The sequence below is a fragment of the Lepus europaeus genome, chromosome 18 (genome assembly GCF_033115175.1).
Source record: "Lepus europaeus isolate LE1 chromosome 18, mLepTim1.pri, whole genome shotgun sequence".
In the NCBI taxonomy this organism is placed as follows: Eukaryota; Metazoa; Chordata; class Mammalia; order Lagomorpha; family Leporidae; genus Lepus; species Lepus europaeus.
This window is the reverse complement of record NC_084844.1, coordinates 14,186,202-14,205,599: the sequence shown is the minus strand read 5'-3', so window position 1 is coordinate 14,205,599 and position 19,398 is coordinate 14,186,202. Positions and strand designations below refer to the sequence as shown.

The window sequence follows — 19,398 nt, the reverse complement described above, 5'->3', positions numbered from 1 at the left end:
ATTAGTCAAGTGAATCTTTTGGGTAATTCATGGACTATTTTTTAGTACATGAATGATTTTCAGTACTATGTCTTTACAAACTATAGGTAAGCCCAATAATGTACCACTGCTACTTACATAGCATCTCTCAGTGGTTCCATCCTGTTGTAGCTTATACTGTGTAGGCAAACGGATCACATTCATTCCTTCTTCTCTCATGTATTTGGCTAGACTTTCTTTTTTCTTTTAAGATTTGAAAGGCAGAGTTACAGAGAGGCAGAGAGAGAGGTCTTCCATCCACTGGTCCACTCCCCAAATGGCCGGAGCTGTGCCGATCCAAAGCCAGGAGTTTCTTCCAGGTCTCCCATGCGGTGCAGGGGCCTTGGGCCATCTTCTACTACTTTCCCAGGCCATTGCACAGAGCTGAATTGGAAGTAGAGCAGCCGGGACTTGAACCAGCACCCATCTGGGATGCTGGCATTGCAGGCGGCGGCTTCAACTACTCTGCCACAGCACTGGCCCCATGGCTGGACTTCATCCCCTAGCATTTACAGAGTTGTGAATCATAAACCTTACCATCCATGGCTTCCAGGAAAACAGAACTGACTGCTCCTCCCATTCAGGGGATGTTAGTGCTCACCACCATGGTATGGCTGGCACATGTGAGGCTGCCCCCACAGCCCTGCCCTCCAGACCGTAACAGACCTGGTGACCCAACAGATCACTCCTCCCCACCAAAGTTCAGACCTTCAAAACTCCATCGCTACACAGCCCCCAGCAGCCACTGCCAGCCAATCCAGTGCCCACAGCAGGAGAAAACACCCTCCTTCCCCGCTGCACCTGGAGGCAGCGTGAAGTCCCGGGCTTTCCGCACTCTGGAATTCACCAAAGCTGTCAACTAAGGAACACATGCGCTGCTTCAGCTTCTCGTGTTACAGCTCTCATGCTGACACTACAAAACCAGTCCTCAGTTCCTTCAAAGCAGTTACGAACTCGGTATTCTTTAAAAACGATGCTGTGACAGTGCAAACAGCATTCATTTTATTGCTCAGTTTCGGCATGGGCACATACAATAGTTAATTTTTAAAAACCATTTATACAGATGTTATTGATAAAGCTCATGTAACAACTGAGTGAAAATACAAAGAATATCAAAGCTAAAACACTCTGTAATAAATACGAATACAATGAAAATGATAAAACTTTTGTTTTTAAAGTCAGTTTGAGAAAAGGAAGAATATTACATAAAGTGAACTAATTACATCTAGCAATAAAACAACTCCGCATTTGGTACAATCATCACCCTAACATCAGAATGTTAAATACCACAAGTGGCACCCACCGTTAACTTTAAGCTGCAGCTTAAAACAGAAGCAGAAGGAGCTGCTTTAGCCAAACTGCGAAGATGGCTGGAGCAGTCTCCACTCCCACCAATGCACTGGAAGTTTAAAGCGGATTTAGTGTTGTAAAATAAAGTGAATTACACTGTATTTAAAAGAGAAACTTGTGCTCTGGACCACAAATACAAGAAAGATGACTTGGTAAAAAACCCATTTAGGGCAACAAACTATGTGCAAAACAAAATTACACTATACACAGCTGTATTTAAACGACACTAAGACATACGGCCCTCTGACACAGACTCACCTCCACACTCACGCTGCCCGTGAGCTCTACAGAGTAACCACTGTTCATAATTAAGCATTCATTCTTGATGGAAAGGCAATAATATGGAAAGGTGACATCACATATCTGAAATAATAGAACTAGAGGAAGGGTAAGAAAAAAGAGGGACATGTGGAAATAAATATTCACATTAAACATGAGGTGCAAGTCCAAAGTCCAATGACAGATTGGGGATTTGTTTGCTTAGCACCTATTTGGAAGCAATCGGGTGATTCTGAAACTGAAATCTGAATCATTTTTCATAGATCACATAGGTGATACTACAGACCGTAATGGAGGGTAATTTCTTTTAAAGCTGTATTAAGTCATTGTTACAAAGTTAAAAAGGCACTCAAAAAGCGATGGTATTTGCCTGCTTCCTACTGTACATGAAAACAACAGTGGTAGTAGCATTTCGTCACTACTGCATCCTTGTCAGCTACGATTTTATAAAGAGTTCATCACGTACTTACATTTTACTGAAAGATTTTAAGAGTAGGCACAATCACCAGCTGCGCTAGTGCTTTCATATAAAAGAGATGGACCTGCAACTGATAAGGAGCTACAATGACAGCGGAGAATTACTGACAATCCAAAGCATAGGAACCATCGCTGTACATCAAGATGCTCTCGGTACTACTAAGAAAACAGTGTTGGAAGAAAAGGGTCAGCACAAGCACACGCCCACTGCACAGTCAGGGCTGTAAGCAGCTTACTCGTCGCAGTCGAATGTGGCCAAGTGAACTTAGAAACTACGCAAGTAGTACTCAATGTTTTCTTTTAAAGCAGCAAGAGCTCCACTTTTACTTCCCCCTTCCCCTCCCCGAGCCCACCCCTTGAGAGCTTCGTGGGATTTCTAACATACAAGAGAGAAGAAAACCTGCAGCTGCTGGGCAAGGGGGCTGGGGAGTTCAAGGCTCCTGCTCAGATACCAGTGAGGCCCTTCCCCGCCTCTCCCTGCCCCTCCTCTCTGGACCAGCACTCCTGCAATGTCGCTGAGGAACCCTTTCAGCTTCAGGAACATGGACTGAAACCCACTCAATCGTGTGAAACACAAAGGACCTGCTCATTTATTTCATAATCAATGTAGAAAAAAATAGTACATATTTTTGATGGTTGAATGGAAAAATCCAACCATGATTTCATATTTTTCCAGTTCCTCACCCATAATTTGGGTCATCTCTGGACCACGCATGCCCCACGGCTTCACAGCTGGATCTGGACGTTTCCGTAACACCAAAGGAACTGCAATTCCCTTCCTTCCAAAATGCACTTGTCAATCTCACAGTGACGTGTCCCCCAGAGCTAGACCACTGTTTCCTTAGTACTCACATCCCCTGCCCATCTTCCCCAGCATCCTCCCACTTCTCCGTTAGGTACTAGCAGGGCTGATAAGCTTGCTGAATAATCTTTAAAGAGCAAAATTTTTCCTTTTCATAATTTTAGATTAAACTTTTGAGCAGTTAAAGTTTTACTTGATCTACACAGTAATTATAATCAGGTGCACTTGTCAGACTGTGGTTTACAGGACTAGTATGTATACATGCTAAAACTGACCCAGCAGAAGAATGAAAATCTTATCCCATCCATATGTGCCAAGAAGCTATAAGAATGCAGTATCTTGATTTAAAATGAACTAAATCCAAAATACCTGATCATACTGATTCAAGATAAAAATATTAGGTTTTTAACAAAAAGTTTCTTAAAAACAGGGAGCCCCTGAACACATTTCACTGTGGCAAATAAACTTGAGTTTAGACCACATGGTTGCTTTAGAAATTTGACAACCAAAAATAATACAGCTGTATTCCAGGAAATTCATGCTTTAAAAATATAAAAACAACCCACTTAAGCTAGGTTGAAACATATAATGCAAAATATAATGCTCTGCTATAGAAAAACATAATTAAACATGTAAATGGCTTAATTTCTTAAAGATAATGATCCTTTTAGCCAGTTGTTTACAAAGGTAGAATAATTCAAAATAATTTTATTATTTTTTTTTTTTTTACAAAGAACAAGTACAGGAGCTGTTCAAAATCATGTATTCAATCAAAATGAAATGTGACTTGTACCGACTGCTGAAGTTGTCTTGATGTTTGAGAAACGTGAAATCTGTGAAGCAATTTGAATAGATTACCTTTTATAAAAATAGTAGTAGTCTTTAAAGTGTAGAATACTGCCTAACTCTGGAAATGTAGGAAAAGTCAGCATTCTTTAGTTCAAGATATTAATTTTAAATAGCAGCTGAATGTGGCCTCATGGCAAAGCATAAAGACCTTTTATTCCTTGAAAAGGAATTTCAAAATTGTCCTTTCCCCTCACAGTGTCCTAAAAAAATTTAAGGGGGGGGGATGGGGATGTTTTCCTGTATTTCAGCATTCTTTGAAATTCTGCTGAAAGGAGGCTGTCGGCAGGGATATAAATAGAGTTCTGGGTAAGTCCTTGAAGTTCATCATTCCACAGCAAATCCACATGTTTCTTCGATGGCTGTTAGCAGCTTTTCATAGAGCTTTTCATAGCTTTCATAGGGTGGAATGTCTATTCGATTGAAGCTGTGAATAAGCAAATCAGATTTTATAAAGTTCATTCAAAATTAGTAAACTGGTCTGGCAAATACACTGGTAACAGCCACATCGCTCTATGTCATGCAGAAAATTTAAAGGTTGTACTTTCTCTAAAGTAGAGATTACCACTTTGGGGTTTTCCCACTAATTTTTGAATAATCTTAAATCATTTAAAGGAGTTGCTTATCCTTTTAAAAATTCATTTACCAATAATAAAAATAATGAAAAATCAAATCTATGTGAACTAACACCTATGTATATGGAGTTGGGGGAAGGGGCAGAAGCTACAAAAATAACTCACCAAGTGTGGGCTTTTGGCAGATTGTTGGTGCAGGCATCAATCTGGTGTATGGTGAAGAGCCGCGGGCCCGCAGCACCTGCAAATGAAGGAAATGTGGGTCACATCACTGCAGGCCCGAGCAGCAGCCTCTAGAGTTTCAGCCTGAAACTGGTACACAAACCACAAGGTCTAGGGCAAGGGAAAGGCTGGCAAATCCACACATGCTACCAATGGCAGCAGGGAAGAATCTGGATTCTGAAAGCTGGAATTGCCCTTGGATACGGCTGGATCCCTTAATATGCTAGCATTTCAATCTCAGAAAAAGTTCAAAATTGAAATGCGTTTGCCATCATTTATAGAAAATCAGTATAGGAATTTCAAAATAACATACATACGCACACATTCAGAAAATGGCAACCTAGTGCAAATTTAATTTCATGATTCAAACTGGGCTGACGGCACAGGTTAACAGCCTATACAATCAATTCCATTAACACAGAAACCCATACTGAGTGTAGGAGAAATGCAGCCTCTCTTATGCATCTGGACAGTCCGACAGCTCTCCGAATAGGGAAGGGAGGCACAACTCAGTAGGCTTTGCCCAGGGACTTCAACGCTCCCATTGCAGGTGGCACTGCTGAAGCATGTACCCACCTTGTGTATCTTCACACATCCCTAGCAGTGGCAGTAGCTTTGAAAATGAAGGGCTTATGAGGTAAAGGAAGTGGCTGCCACCCAGGATGCACCACAGTTACTAGCAATATTACCAGTTCATCCAAAAATTAAACAGCTATTCCAAGGAAGCAATTCTTAAAAATGGAATATGGTTGTAAATAAATGATTGCCATGCAACAATTTAAGTGCTCTGACCAAACAGATGGCTTCTATGACTCATGCTGCCTCTTTCTATTAAAAGAATAAAAAGGAGACAAGAGAGGCATCCAGGTGGGTAGATGTTTTGCCAAGTTGAGATGTAAAGATGAAAGTGGACAACTTCCCATACAAGAATGTGCAACAGAATTAACAGCACGGTGGCCAGAAAATGAAAGGCAGAGCATCACCACGTACAGTGCAATCTCTAACATGCGGCACTCACTACAATCACAGAGAACCCCGCAGAAAAGGCTCTTGGGAGGGGAACAAGAGAAAGGAAGGAGAAGAAGGTATCATGATGTGAAAGTTGCAGGTAAGAAACAGAGTGAAAAGACAATCTGTTCATAAACACATGGTTTGTAAAATATTCATATAAACCAAACACTGACACCTCCACCCCACCCCACCCCACCCCAAGGGTGATACCATGTGGCCTGTCCGTCCCCAGGCTTTTTACCCTGTAACGCTTTGAAGCCCTGGAGAGGCACTCTGGATGACCCTGTCACAAACTGAAGTAATCGCGCTCGTCGCTCTTCATCAAAAAATTCCACAGCTTTCCAGAACCACTTGACCACATTGCTGTCTGGTGTGCAGTGTTTCAACCTGGTGTTTACCTTCCAGTCATTAACATCTATCTTTCCAAGTCCGCAAATAATGAGCTGTCAAAATATTGCACAAGTCATCAGCCAGTGGAAACCAAAGCCATACCCCAAAATTCCTCAATACAAAACTATAGATTTATAGTGTTGGTTCTTATTTGCTTTTTTTTTTTTTTTTTTTTTTTTTTTTTTTTGAGACAGAGTGGATAGTGAGAGAGAGAGAGAGACAGAGAGAAAGGTCTTCCTTTTTGCCGTTGGTTCACCCTCCAATGGCCACTGCAGCCAGCGCATCGTGCTGATCCGAAGCCAGGAGCCAGGAGCCAGGAGCCAGGTGCTTCTCCTGGTCTCCCATGCAGGTGCAGGGCCCAAGGACTTGGGCCATTCTCCACTGCCTTCCCGGGCCATAGCAGAGAGCTGGCCTGGAAGAGGGGCAACCGGGATAGAATCCGGCGCCCCAACCGGAACTAGAACCCGGTGTGCCAGCACCACAAGGCGGAGGATTAGCCTGTTAAGCCACGGCGCCGGCCTCTTATTTGCTTGTTCTTAATCAAAGGTAACGTCACCATCACCATCACCTGGGAAGCTTTTCGAAGTACACACCAGGCCCTATCCTAGATGGTTTATTTCTGGGCATCCACGGTGAGAAGATTTATATTTTAAAAAGCTCCAGAGGTACCTATTTACTGTGGGTTCCTCCACAGGGTCAGAACCACGTCTGTGGTTCTAATTTCATAGTAGAATTCTGAAGTTTTTTAAGTGGACAAAAAATGAGAACTAAAGAGTATAATTAACATTTGTCTTCCTTTTCAACACTTACTAGCTTTGTGATTTGGGGCAACTCAGTTCATTCCCTCAGCCAGCAGTCCTCTCCTGCTGTCACAGGGAGGGAGTAGCATCTGTTTTACTAACCCCTGGGAAAGCAACCTGTAGTGCCAGCAACTCAAAGAATGTATGTTGAAAAGTGGTTAATACAATTTGCTTAATAATCTTGAAATGATATTAAACACAAAATCCATGAACAAAGAGCTCTGCTTGGCAGCCTAATGCAGGGTCAGTACAGATGAACAATTTCAAACTCACTTTGATACTATTAAAGCTCACATTAGGGTTCATAGGGTCCAAGACCAACTCATCTTGCTAATCCAACCTGTTTATGATGCTGAATCACAATAGTGTGTGGAATAAAATATAACTTGTAAATCCTAGATTTTATATAATTAATCTCACTAGAGGACCACACTAAAAAACACTTCTTTTTTTCTTAAAACTTCAAGGATTTCATTAGCAGTACAAACTATATAATAAATCCTAATGCTACTAAACAAAATCTCCATAAAGCTACTCTAGGGTCCTAAAAAGATTACTGAATCTAAGCCATACTTGCAGAGAGAGAGGATATTATCCGAAAAAGATTATGGGCATATTTCTAACACAAAAGATACCTCCTAAATTCTTTTCCTTAGAGGAGTGGCAATTACAAAGCCAAATTCCTCATTCATTGTATAAACAGATGAAAAACAGATGACATTCCTGCTATGTTCTCCTCCTCCTCCTGACTACTTCCCTCTGGCCATTTCACGAAGAATAATTCAATCATAAAAGATGAAGATACGATGAGTCAACCCTATGCTGTTAGATTTGTTTGCTAGCAGATCAGTTAACAGATTTAGTTAGAAAGGACATACATTAAAGTTAAAAGAATACAGTCATGTGGGCTGGCGCCACGGCTCACTAGGCAAATCCTCTGCCTGCAGTGCTGGTACTCCAGGTTCTGGTCCCGGTTGGGGCGCCGGTTCTGTCCTGGTTGCTCCTCTTTCAGTCCAGCTTTCTGCTGTAGCCCGGGAAGGCAGTGGAGGATGGCCCAAGTGCTTGGACCCTGCACCCGCATGGGAGACTAGCAGGAAGTACCTGGCTCCTGGCAGCCATTTGAGGGGTGAACCAATGGAAGGAAGACCTTTCTCTGTCTCTCTCTCTCACTGTCTAACTCTGCCTGTCAAAAAAAAAAAAAAAAAAGAATACAGTCATGTGTTAAATTATTTGCAGAGTGGGGCAGGCACAGTGGCACAGTGGGTAAAACTGCCACCTGCAGTGCCAGCATCCTATACGGGTGCCAGTTTGAGCCCTGGCTTGCCCAATTCCGATCCAGCTCCCTGATAATGTGCCTGGTAAAGTAGTGGAGGATGACCTAAGTGCTTGGGCCCCTGCACCTACATGGGAGACCTGGAAGAAGCTCCTGGCTCTTGGCTTCAGCCTGGCCCCACCTCGGGTCATTGTGGCCATTTGAGAAATGAACCAGCAGATGCAAGATTTCTATGTCTCTCCAATCTCTCTGACTTTCAGATAAATAAATCTTTAAATAAGAATATTCACAATTCACAAGAGATTGCTCACTCAGAAATTCCAAAGAATGAAATGACATTTCTTACAACTAAGAATTCTCACAGCACTGAAAACAAAATTTCAAAAGCATCAGAAACACAACTTTCCTCTAAAACTAAGAGAATAACAGCCACTCTTCCTTGTTGCACTAGATGTTGTCATAATATTAATGCACTGACCTCTAACTCCTTTTCATCAAATGTCTTCAGCAGATGCTGTGGAATGACTTCATTAAATCCTTTCTGCAGAGCCAGGAATTGAGCCTCAATGCCTCGTAAAAATCTCCAGTTCACATACAGCCTGTAAGATGGGGTAAGGGTTTCACAGGACCACACATATTCAGATTTGCTAATAACTATGAATCTCTCCCGCAAGCAACAGTGCACTGTACAAGCATCTAACATAAAGAATTTAGTCTAAAGTCTAAAAGAATCTTAGACTAAGGGGCTAAATGGATCCTCAACTGTGAGGCAGGTCCAATGTAGATAAAAAGTTCTAACCTTGCGTTTCCAAGGGCAGCATCAAATCTGAGAAACTCCTAATAAACTTTAGGGTCTAAAGTTAAAATCTTGATAAAATGTTTTTTAAAACTTAAGCATATACATCAACAACCAGAACAGAGAGCTCATTCATCCAAAAAAGATCATCTTTCTAGTTTTACTTGAAAATATAACTGAATGGTGGGTATTTTGTTTATGTCTGGGGGAAGTTTGAGGCAAAAGGAGGTAGAGTACTCATAACAAAAATGAGAATAAATAGTAAGAGCCAATAATAGTAAGCACCTTTTGATTAACTACTCATCGTTTCCTGAAGACTGTAAAAACTCTGGAACAGGTGTGTTCCCAACAAGAAGCATATTGAACTACCTGCCTCTGTTGTCTAACACTGTGCTTTTAACTGGGAACTGTAATTATATATGCATTGCTTTATCTATCTGTCCCACACATCTTGGAACTACTCATCTGTCAAATTTGTTATTTACATTCCCTTTTCTAAACTAGGAGAAACAGTTCCCGACTTTAAGAAGTAAGTTTAACATTGCATCCTTTGCAAGACCTTTTTGTTTTTGTTGGTTGGTTTAAGGGGGCAGCAAAATTGCACTGTAGTTTTTCTTTGTAATTTTTTTTATTGCACACTCGTAGCTGGCAGGCAATTATTACTGTCTGAACCCTCAGCCATTTGAGCCAAGCTGAGGTCTCACATGTCAGCAAAGAGGCCATCCTGGCCTCTCAGTCCTGGCTGACATCTGTGGAATAGCAGTGTGCCATCCATCCCTGTTGTTCTCTGCCCAAACTAGCTGAACCCTGGAATTGTAAGAAATAAGACAGTGGTGATTTTTAAGTCACTAAATTCTGTGGAAACCGATTCTGTAGTAATAAATAATACTACCTAAATACTTAAATGTTTTTTACACTGCCATTCTACATTAAAAAAAATCTCATCCTTGAAAACATAAAACTATTTACCTGACATATTCTTTTTTATTTTCTTCAGTAACAGGTATACTTTTGCCATTTGGCTTAAGTTCATGCTGGATAATTTCACCATATGCATTATGTTCAACACAGAAGGTATGGTCCAAAACACCTGTAATATCATTTTCACTAGGTAGGCAAGAGAGAAAAGGATACATAATTAGCAAACCTAAAATACAGTCTGTTAAGTATATTAATTGTTATAGATAAAAATAGGACAGTTCCATGACGGGACAAATTAAAGTCAGACTCCTCTCATTAGCTCCTAAGCTCCCACATCACCTAATTCTTAAGCAGAAAAGTCAGAGAGCTTTAACCTTCATACACATCAGAAACATTTCACTTTCTGAATAATGAGGAAGAGTTCTGGTCAAAGCTAGGCTGGACTAGAATGACCAACACAGGAAAATTATGTCGGGCATTGAGATAACAGATCCTACTCAATCTGGGTATCCCAAGTGACCAGAAGTCTGAGGATCCCCAGTAAGAAAGCAACCTGTATACTTTGTAAAAAAAATATTGCTATTGTATTTTCATAAACTGAGTTCCTGCAAATGACATTGGTTCTTACCTTAAACAGCATTAGTTTTTTGATAAGCATTGTTCTAGCAATCACTTTATTAAAAGCAATGGAGGCAGGAATTTGCTATTCTAACACATGCAGGATTGGGAGAGAACCTGCATTACACTGAGGACATCATTATATGTAGTAATTTTAAAAACAATACATAAGGGCTGGCATTAAGCTGCTGCCTGGGTTAAGCCACTTCTGTGACATGGGCATCCCATATCAGCCCCATCTGGAGAACCAGCTAATGCACTTTCCATCCAGCTCCCTGCTAATGTACCTGGGAAAGCAGCAGAGGATGGCCCAAATGCTTGGGCCCCTGCACCCATGTAGGAGACCCAGAAGAAGCTCTTGGCTCCTGGCTTCAGCCTAGCCCAGCCCCAGCCATTGCAGCCATTTGGGGGAGTGGACCAGAAAACAGAAGACCTCTCTATGACTCTGGCTTCCAAAAAAAAAAAATCTTAAGGCCAGCGCCGCGGCTCACTAGGCTAATCCTCCGCCTTGCGGCGCCGGCACACCGGGTTCTAGTCCAGGTCGGGGCACCGATCCTATCCTGGTTGCCCCTCTTGCAGGCCAGCTCTCTGCTGTGGCCAGGGAGTGCAGTGGAGGATGGCCCAAGTTCTTGGGCCCTGCACCCCATGGGAGACCAGGAGAAGCACCTGGCTCCTGCCATCGGATCAGCGCGGTGCACCGGCCGCAGCGCGCCTACCGCGGCGGCCATTGGAGGGTGAACCAGCGGCAAAAAGGAAGACCTTTCTCTCTGTCTCTCTCTCTCACTGTCCACTCTGCCTGTCAAAAAAAAAAAAAAAATCTTAAAAAAATATACACAGATTGAATGTCTTTAATCTAAAAAGTTCCAAAATCTAACTTCTGGTGCCAAATATGAGGCCATTTCACACCTGGCCTATTGTGACAGGTTATAGTAGAAACAGTTATGCTAAAAATATCCTATAAAACTACCTTCAGCATATGTGACTAGGTATATATGAAGCATAAATGAATTTCATGTTAAAACTGTGTCCCATCTCTAAGCTATCTCATTATGTCTAAGGATACTTCAAAAAGTTTGTGGAAAATTGAACTGATATCAGCTTAATCTGGTACAAAAAAATTCTGCAAGTTTTTTCATAAGATATATTTTCCATGGACTTTTGAAGATCCCTCATATAGGTAAATATTTCACAATCCAAAACACTTCTGGACCCAAGCATTTCAGATAAGGAATATTCAACCAGTACTAGACTTTTATCCTTTTTAAAGTAATAATACCAGGGCTGGCACTGTAGTGCAGTGGGTTAACACCCTGGCCTGAAGCGCCAGCATCCCATATGGGCGCCGGTTCTAGTCCCAGCTGCTCCACTTCCGATCCAGCTCTCTGCTATGGCCTGGGAAAGCAGCAGAATATGGCCCAAGTCCTTGGGCCCCTGCAACCGCGTGGGAAACCCGGAAGAAGCTCCTGGCTTCGGACTGGCGCAGTTCCGGCCATTGTGGCCAATTGGGGAGTGAACCATCGGATGGAAGACCTCTCTCTCTCTGTGTATCTCTCTCAAGTAAAAAATAAATAAATCTTTTAAAAATTTTCAAATAAAAAAAGTAATAATACTAACTTTAAGAATCTGAAATGTAGGCCGGCGCCGTGGCTTAACAGGCTAATCCTCCACCTTGCGGCGCCGGCACACCGGGTTCTAGTCCCAGTCGGGGCGCCGGATTCTGTCCCGGTTGCCCCTCTTCCAGGCCAGCTCTCTGCTATGGCCCGGGAAGGCAGTAGAGGATGGCCCAAGTGCTTGGGCCCTGCACCCACATGGGAGACCAGGAGAAGCACCTGGCTCCTGGCTTCAGATCAGCGAGATGCGCTGGCTGCAGCGGCCATTGGAGGGTGAACCAGCGGCAAAAAGGAAGACCTTTCTCTCTGTCTCTCTCTCTCACTATCCACTCTGCCTGTCAAAAAAAAAAAAAAAGAATTTGAAATGCATAGGAAAGCAGTTGAAAGGAGAAAAGTCTGATGTGGTCCTAGTACTCAAATAACCACCCTTAATATATACTTTTAAATTTTAAAAAAGTACATCAATTTTAAAACACATAGACAGATAAAAAAGACTCCATACATACAGTATCCACACTAAACTGTTATGAAGATCTGGATCAACCAACTCCATGTCATCCAAAGTAATTGACTTCCCAAGTAACTGTTTATAAAATGGCAGTGTGAAGCCACCATCAATGTAATGTCCATGAAACACAGCCATTCCCATTATTCGTCCAACAAAGTGGAAATATGATAAATGTTCCTGAAGGAAAAGTTTATATAAATACTCAATTCTAGAGAATTTCTAATAAGTAAATATTTAATCAACATTAATCTTTTTAAGTAATACATATCAAGTCTGTATTCTACAACCACTTAGAATAGGTTATCACATCAAGGCTCAGTTAATCGTTAGGAAGTATTTCTATAAGGTACATCACAATTCTTCACATCACTATAAAACAAGGGTTGAAGAATGTCTGGCCAACTACCACATAAGGCCCACAGAAAACCTTTACTCTGGCCCTGCCGAGGCAACTGTAGTTGCCCTGTAGGCAGGACTCAGAATTTAATACATCCATAGCAGGCTAATTTTTAAGCTGATAATATTGTATGGCCCACAATGATGTTATAAGTATTCAAATGGCCTTTGGAATAATAAAGGTTCTTCACTCTTGCTATAAAGTGACACATTCCAAAGTCAATGCCTCTATCTAAGGATACAGACATTTTTTGAAGTTTAAACTACAACCCCACTGCTGCTTCATTAGACCCCTGACAGACCCAGTTCTCTTCCTCTCCTCTCACCTCCTGCTGAGACCTTTGTCATAGAAAACAAGCTATTAATCCGAAAGCTTCCTTGACCTAACTAGAAATTGAACTTCAGAAGACCATAAATTTAAGACCACAGATCTGGTGTCAGAGTTGGATCAGAGTCATGATTCTGCTGGTTACTAGCTATGTATACTTGGACAAATTAACCCTTGTAGGACTACCTGCCCACGTCTGAAAATGGGGAGGATAGGACTAAAAAAAAAGAAGTTTCTTTCTAGCCGGCGCCGTGGCTCAGTAGGCTAATCCTCCGCCTTGCGGCGCCGGCACACCGGGTTCTAGTCCCGGTCCGGGCACCGATCCTGTCCCGGTTGCCCCTCTTCCAGGCCAGCTCTCTGCTGTGGCCAGGGAGTGCAGTGGAGGATGGCCCAAGTTCTTGGGCCCTGCACCCCATGGGAGACTGCACCCCATGGGAGACCAGGAGAAGCACCTGGCTCCTGCCATCGGAACAGCGGCAGTGCGCCTACCGCGGCGGACATTGGAGGGTGAAACAATGGCAAAAAGGAAGACCTTTCTCTCTGTCTCCCTCTACTGTCCACTCTGCCTGTCAAAAATTTAAAAAAAAAAAAAAAAAAAAAAAAAAAAAAAAAAGAGGTTTCTTTCTGAAGAGCACAGTGAGGTGATGAAACCCATGAAGGAGAGGCATCCCACAAAATGTGAGCTGCTGCTACTATAGTGGGAATGGTGGGCTTCCCACCAAGAGCCTTCATCAGATATAGATGATATTTCATCAGATGGTTTTATTAGTTGGATATTTGTATTTTAAAGTTCCTTTACGTCTCTATTTAAGGAATAATTTTGTTATTCAACTAAATCTCCCTTTTATCTTAATCTTTTATCCCTTCTTAAAAATACATTCACTACAAAATATTGACATAAAGTAGGCAAGTATAAAAATAAAATAAAATAAACACCCAGTATCTAATAACCACTGTCAATATTATAGAGCCTTTCGATGTTCACATATGTGTCTATGGAAATTGCACCACACTATTCTGTAACTTTCTTTTCAGTTAACATATCAAGAACACCATCTTCACATATCATAACTATTATTCTGTAATACCATTTTAGTGGCTGTGTAGTATGCTCTCAGATGGAAAGATACCAGAATATAAAACAATGAATTAATCATAACTGCTGATTTTTGTTAAGTGTCTAATTGCAAAGGAGTTAATAGTGTATGTAGCATTGTACTAAATGCAAAATAGAAAGCGTCCTATTTAATTCTCACAACTCTCCTCTGAGGTACGAGCTGTATGTATTATTGCTGACAATGATCAAACTGAGTCAATAAACTTGTCCAAGGTCACAAAACTTATGGTGATGAGACAAGGATATTGTTCCACATCCTTCTAATTCCAGATTCTATGCTCTCAATCATTCTTATCATTTTACCTCATTCTGTAATTTAATCAACTCCCCCAACCCCATTGTTGTGGACAGCTGTGTGGTTTCCAATTAGGGCTACTACAAACAATAAACATCCTTATGCCCAAATTGTACACACAGCCTTAGTCATTTACTTGAGAAAAGTTTCAATTAAAATATATGACCAGGGTAAGGACAAATAATTCCTATGTAATAAACTACACTGGATGAAAAGTATTATAGGTCACAGTTTAATTCATATCATCCTAACTATAAGTCATACCGGGTTTACTGCAGAATCAGGATTTATCTGCAACGTATAGATATCATCTCTTGAATACTGGAAAAGGCCATAGTATGGATTCAACATTTCATGTGACAGGAGATACAACCATTCCCTAGAAAACCAGATATGAAAAGGGAATTTTTTGTTAATGAAAACACTTTTATTAAAATATGCCACTAACTATTTTAGCAAAGACCTTTTTTTAATTAATAAAGGGAAAAAAGCACTAACTGTAGTAAAATCATATTGGAAAAATATGCCATTCCCAAATAGCGAAGAAAAACACCCTCTATTCATTATATTGAAGTCACTTCACACTCAATTTGGGGTAATTTTATTACATCTTGGCATCAGAGGTTATAGATTATTTATTTATTTCTTTGACAGGTAGAATTACAGACAGTGAGAGAGAGAGACAGAGAGAAAGGTCTTCATTCTGTTGGTTCACTCCCCAAATGGCCAGGATGGACGAAGTGCACCAATCCAAAGCCAGGAGCCAGGTGCTTATTCCTGGTCTCCCATGCGGGTGCAGGGCCCAAGTACTTGGGCCATCTTCCACTGCCCTCCCGGGCCACAGCAGAGAGCTGGACTGGAAGAGGAGCAACCGGGACTAGAACCGGCGCCCATGTGGTATGCCGGTGCAGCAGGCAGAGGATTAGCCTAGTGAGCCATGGCACTGGCCCAGCATCAGAGGTTATAAAGGTATTTGACCCAGCAATTCAACTGCTCATGAGATGCTACAGCCCAGTGGTCTATTAGTTTTAATTGCTAAATAAATTTGTAATCATGATATAAAAAGAAGGGAGTTTTATTTTAAAATACCCATGGTAACCTAGATTACTCTGGTCCATTCCTATCACAGATTTACAGGCATTTATAGCTTACATAATGCAACATTCATTTACTCTTACTTTGAGGTAAGGGTATGCTTTTTGGTATGCTATGGTTTCACATCGAATTTCATTATCTACTTCATTATCTCTGACACATAAACTCTAAAACACACCATGGTAAGTGTAAGTCAGAGATTCCAAGGCCCCTAAATAGGTATGGACTAAAGGACAAGCCTGTCTTCTATGGGTATGTTCCATACCACTTCCTGATTTCAAGTGTGCATCAATGTTTTTAAAAATCTCAAAATAAATAATATTACCATCTCAGACTTACTAAATCCTTTATGCTTTTCATAGTTAAAAAATAACTCACTACTCATCTTGGTAAAACAAATGAAATCACTAGCCTAGGACTTAAGAGATATATACTTCTAGTCCCTATTCTTGTCATTCTTCACCTAGGGCAAGTTACTTAAATGGTACGTTCTGATAAGGATTAACCATCTGAAAAATGTACTTTTAGCAAATGCAGTGAAATGCCACTAACAACTAGTTAAAGAAACATATTTCAAAATCTATAATGTGCTTCAGTCTAAAGCCAAATTATTACCATTGTGTATATTACCACTGAAAAACTTGTCTAGGGATAAAAAAGAAGTTTCCACGTAAACAGCTTTCTCAACACAAACAGCATTCACCTGATACCTGTCATGTGTGCATGTGTGTTTCTTTAAAAGAGAACTCATTTTTTTCTTTTGTTTCCCCAAGCATTTAGAATACACACAAGGGAAGAACTCAACTATTTTGGACTTCTACAAAGAAGAAAGTCCAGAAAAAGTAGTTTATTGCCATATCATTTTTATTCTGCTTAAACATTGATAATATTAAGGTAAAAGCAGATTACTTGTTTATATATAGATGCCACTAGCAAATAATTAACCAGTTTCCTCAACTAACATTCCAAATCTAATTATGAGTAAATATTAAGAATTTCACAGGAATGATCAAGTCCTAAGTATGATGCACAGTGAGTACTTTTTAAAAATCTAAAAAACTTTGCAGATAAAAGAGTGACAGGATTAAGAGAGTCTTCAGAACACAGTGATGCTAAACCATAATTATGGGGCTTAGTGGTAACACAGTTTAATTTAGGTTAGATTTACAACAGGAGAAGCTGAATTATCATGAGGGTCCTTAGAACATTTCGATAGACAGCTACAGTATTTCTTCTACATTAACTGAATTCCCAAATATAGAAAAGATATTCTGCTTGTCTATACACTATCAAGAAAATAATCATTTTGATTTGATTTGTAAATGATGAATTTAGCAAACACATTATAGCTGCTGTACTGAAACACTGACAGAGACATATGAACACAGATGTGCAAGCACACACACTCGTTTACCAAAAAAAGCCATGTCAGAGTGCCTGGTGCTACCAGGAACATCTGCATCCTATACTGGAGTATCTGGCTTGGAATTACCGCTCTGCTTTCAATTCCAGCTTCCTGCTAATACACATTTTGGGAGGCAGCAGACAATAGCTCAAGTACTTGGGTCCCTGACACCTACATGGAAGAACCAGATTGAGTTCTGGGGTACTGACTCAGGCCTGGCCCACCCCCAGCTGTTGGGAACATTTGGGAAGTGAATCAGCACTTGGAAGATGTCTCTTTGGTCTCAGTCTGTCTCTGCTTTTCAAAGCAAGCAAACCAACCAACCAACCAACCAACCAACCACCATGGGCTGGGGGATGCACAGCATTGTGTATCAGCCACTGGCACTAAAACCAGCAAACCATATGTGATCCAGTTCCTGTCCTGGTTGCTCTACTTCCAGTCCAGTTCCTTGCTAATGGGCTAGTGCCTGGGCTCTTCCATCCACATGGGAAACCCAGATGAAGCTCCTGGATCCCAGTTTTGGCTTAGCTCAGCCCTGGTCAATGTAGCTACTTGGGGAGTAAACCAGCGGATGAAAAATCTCTCCATCTCTCCCTCTCTGTAACTCTGGCTTTCAAGTAAATAAATTTTTTTTAAAGGCATGATAATGGAAGCAAAAGGAAATAGCATTCAGTTTAGATTACATATCATTAGAGTCTCAAGACTATTCCTGATGATAGAAAGCAAAGGAATAATAAGGGCAAAGGAGAGAGATGGAGAGAATACAGGAGCTGCAAGTCTTCCCAAAAATCTGTGCAGGTTTGTGGTTGGTTGGTAGAAAAGGTCTCGGCCGGCGCCGTGGCTTAACAGGCTAATCCTCCACCTTGCGGCGCCGGCACACCGGATTCTAGTCCCAGTCGGGGCGCCGGATTCTATCCCGGTTGCCCCTCTTCCAGGCCAGCTCTCTGCTATGGCCCGGGAAGGCAGTAGAGGATGGCCCAAGTGCTTGGGCCCTGCACCTGCATGGGAGACCAGGAGAAGCCCCTGGCTCCTGGCTTCGGATCAGCGAGATGCGCCGGTCGCAGTGGCCATTGGAGGGTGAACCAACGGCAAAAAGGAAGACCTTTCTCTCTGTCTCTCTCTCATTATCCACTCTGTCAAAAAAAAAAAAAAAGTATCACTGGGATACATGATCCATTAGGGAGTTCTAAAATACCCATCTGGGGGCAGTGCTGTGGCACAGCAGGTTAACGCCCTGGCCTGAAGCGCTGGCATCCCATATGGGCGCCAGTTCTAGTCCCGGCTGCTCCACTTCCGATCCAGCTCTCTGCTATGGCCTGGGAAAGCATTACAATGGCCCAAGTCCTGGGACCCCTGCACCCATGTGGGAGACCAGGAAGAAGCTCCTGGCTCCTGGCTTTGGATCAGCGCAGCTCCGGCCTTTGCAGCCAATTGGGGAGTGAACCAGAGGATGGAAGACCTCTCTCTGTCTCTCCTCTCTCTGTGTAATTCTGACTTTCAAGTAAAATAAATAAATCTTTAAAAATAAATAAAATAAAATACCCATCTGATAACAATGCCACTGTAAATACTTTTGATTTCAAATTTATCTGTTAGAATCTCTATATTGCAAACAGAGAATATTACACTAGAGAAATAAATATCAATAAGCTACATCCCAGGAAGTAACTTAAATCTGCAAGTATAAAGATCAAGTACAGGGGCCTGCGCTGTGGCTTAGTGGGTGAAGCCGCCACCTGCTGTGCTGGCATCCAATATGGGTGCCAGTCCAAGACCATAGACCCAGCTGCTCCACTTCTGATCCAGCTCTCTGTTATGGCCTGCAAAGGAAGTAGCGGATGGCACAAGTCGTTGGGCCCCTGCACCTGCGTGGGAGACCTGCGTGGGAGAAGCTCCTGGCTCCTGGCATTGGATCAGCGCAGCTCCAGCCATTGCAGCCAACTGGGGAGTAAACCAGTGGATGGAAGACCTCTCTCTTTCTCTGCCTCTCCTTCTCTGTCTGTGTAACTCTTTCAAGTAATAAATAAATCTAAAAAAAAAAAAAAAAATCAAGTACAAAGATCCATACATCATTAATTGACAAGCAAGTCTTTACCTGGCAACCCCTCCATAGTCAAGACCTTCTTCTCCACGAAATTTTATCATTAATCGCTTCCACAGATCTTTTGGTCTCATTTTCATAACCTGCCGATATGATTCCTGAAAAAAATTTTAAATACATTATTTCATGCTTTTAGCCTACAACTATTTAAATCTTTACTCT

At 41.6% G+C, this 19,398-nt stretch overlaps 1 protein-coding gene across 3 annotated transcripts in view; it reads right to left on the bottom strand.

The window, feature by feature from the left end:
* Positions 1 to 1,012: 1,012 nt before the first annotated feature.
* Positions 1,013 to 19,398, bottom strand: part of SMURF2 (SMAD specific E3 ubiquitin protein ligase 2) — a 137,833-nt gene continuing 119,447 nt past the window's right edge. The window contains exons 10-17 of one of the 3 annotated variants that reach the window (XM_062215661.1): positions 19,231 to 19,334; positions 14,897 to 15,011; positions 12,495 to 12,673; positions 9,809 to 9,946; positions 8,522 to 8,642; positions 5,822 to 6,023; positions 4,513 to 4,588; positions 1,013 to 4,199 (exon numbers count right to left, since the gene is read on the bottom strand). In XM_062215661.1, the coding sequence (XP_062071645.1) occupies positions 4,100 to 4,199; positions 4,513 to 4,588; positions 5,822 to 6,023; positions 8,522 to 8,642; positions 9,809 to 9,946; positions 12,495 to 12,673; positions 14,897 to 15,011; positions 19,231 to 19,334 (1,035 nt within the window). In that variant the 3' untranslated portion in view covers positions 1,013 to 4,099. The remainder of the gene's footprint in view (positions 4,200 to 4,512; positions 4,589 to 5,821; positions 6,024 to 8,521; positions 8,643 to 9,808; positions 9,947 to 12,494; positions 12,674 to 14,896; positions 15,012 to 19,230; positions 19,335 to 19,398) is intronic. The other 2 variants (XM_062215660.1, XM_062215659.1) reach the window with 2 other exon arrangements.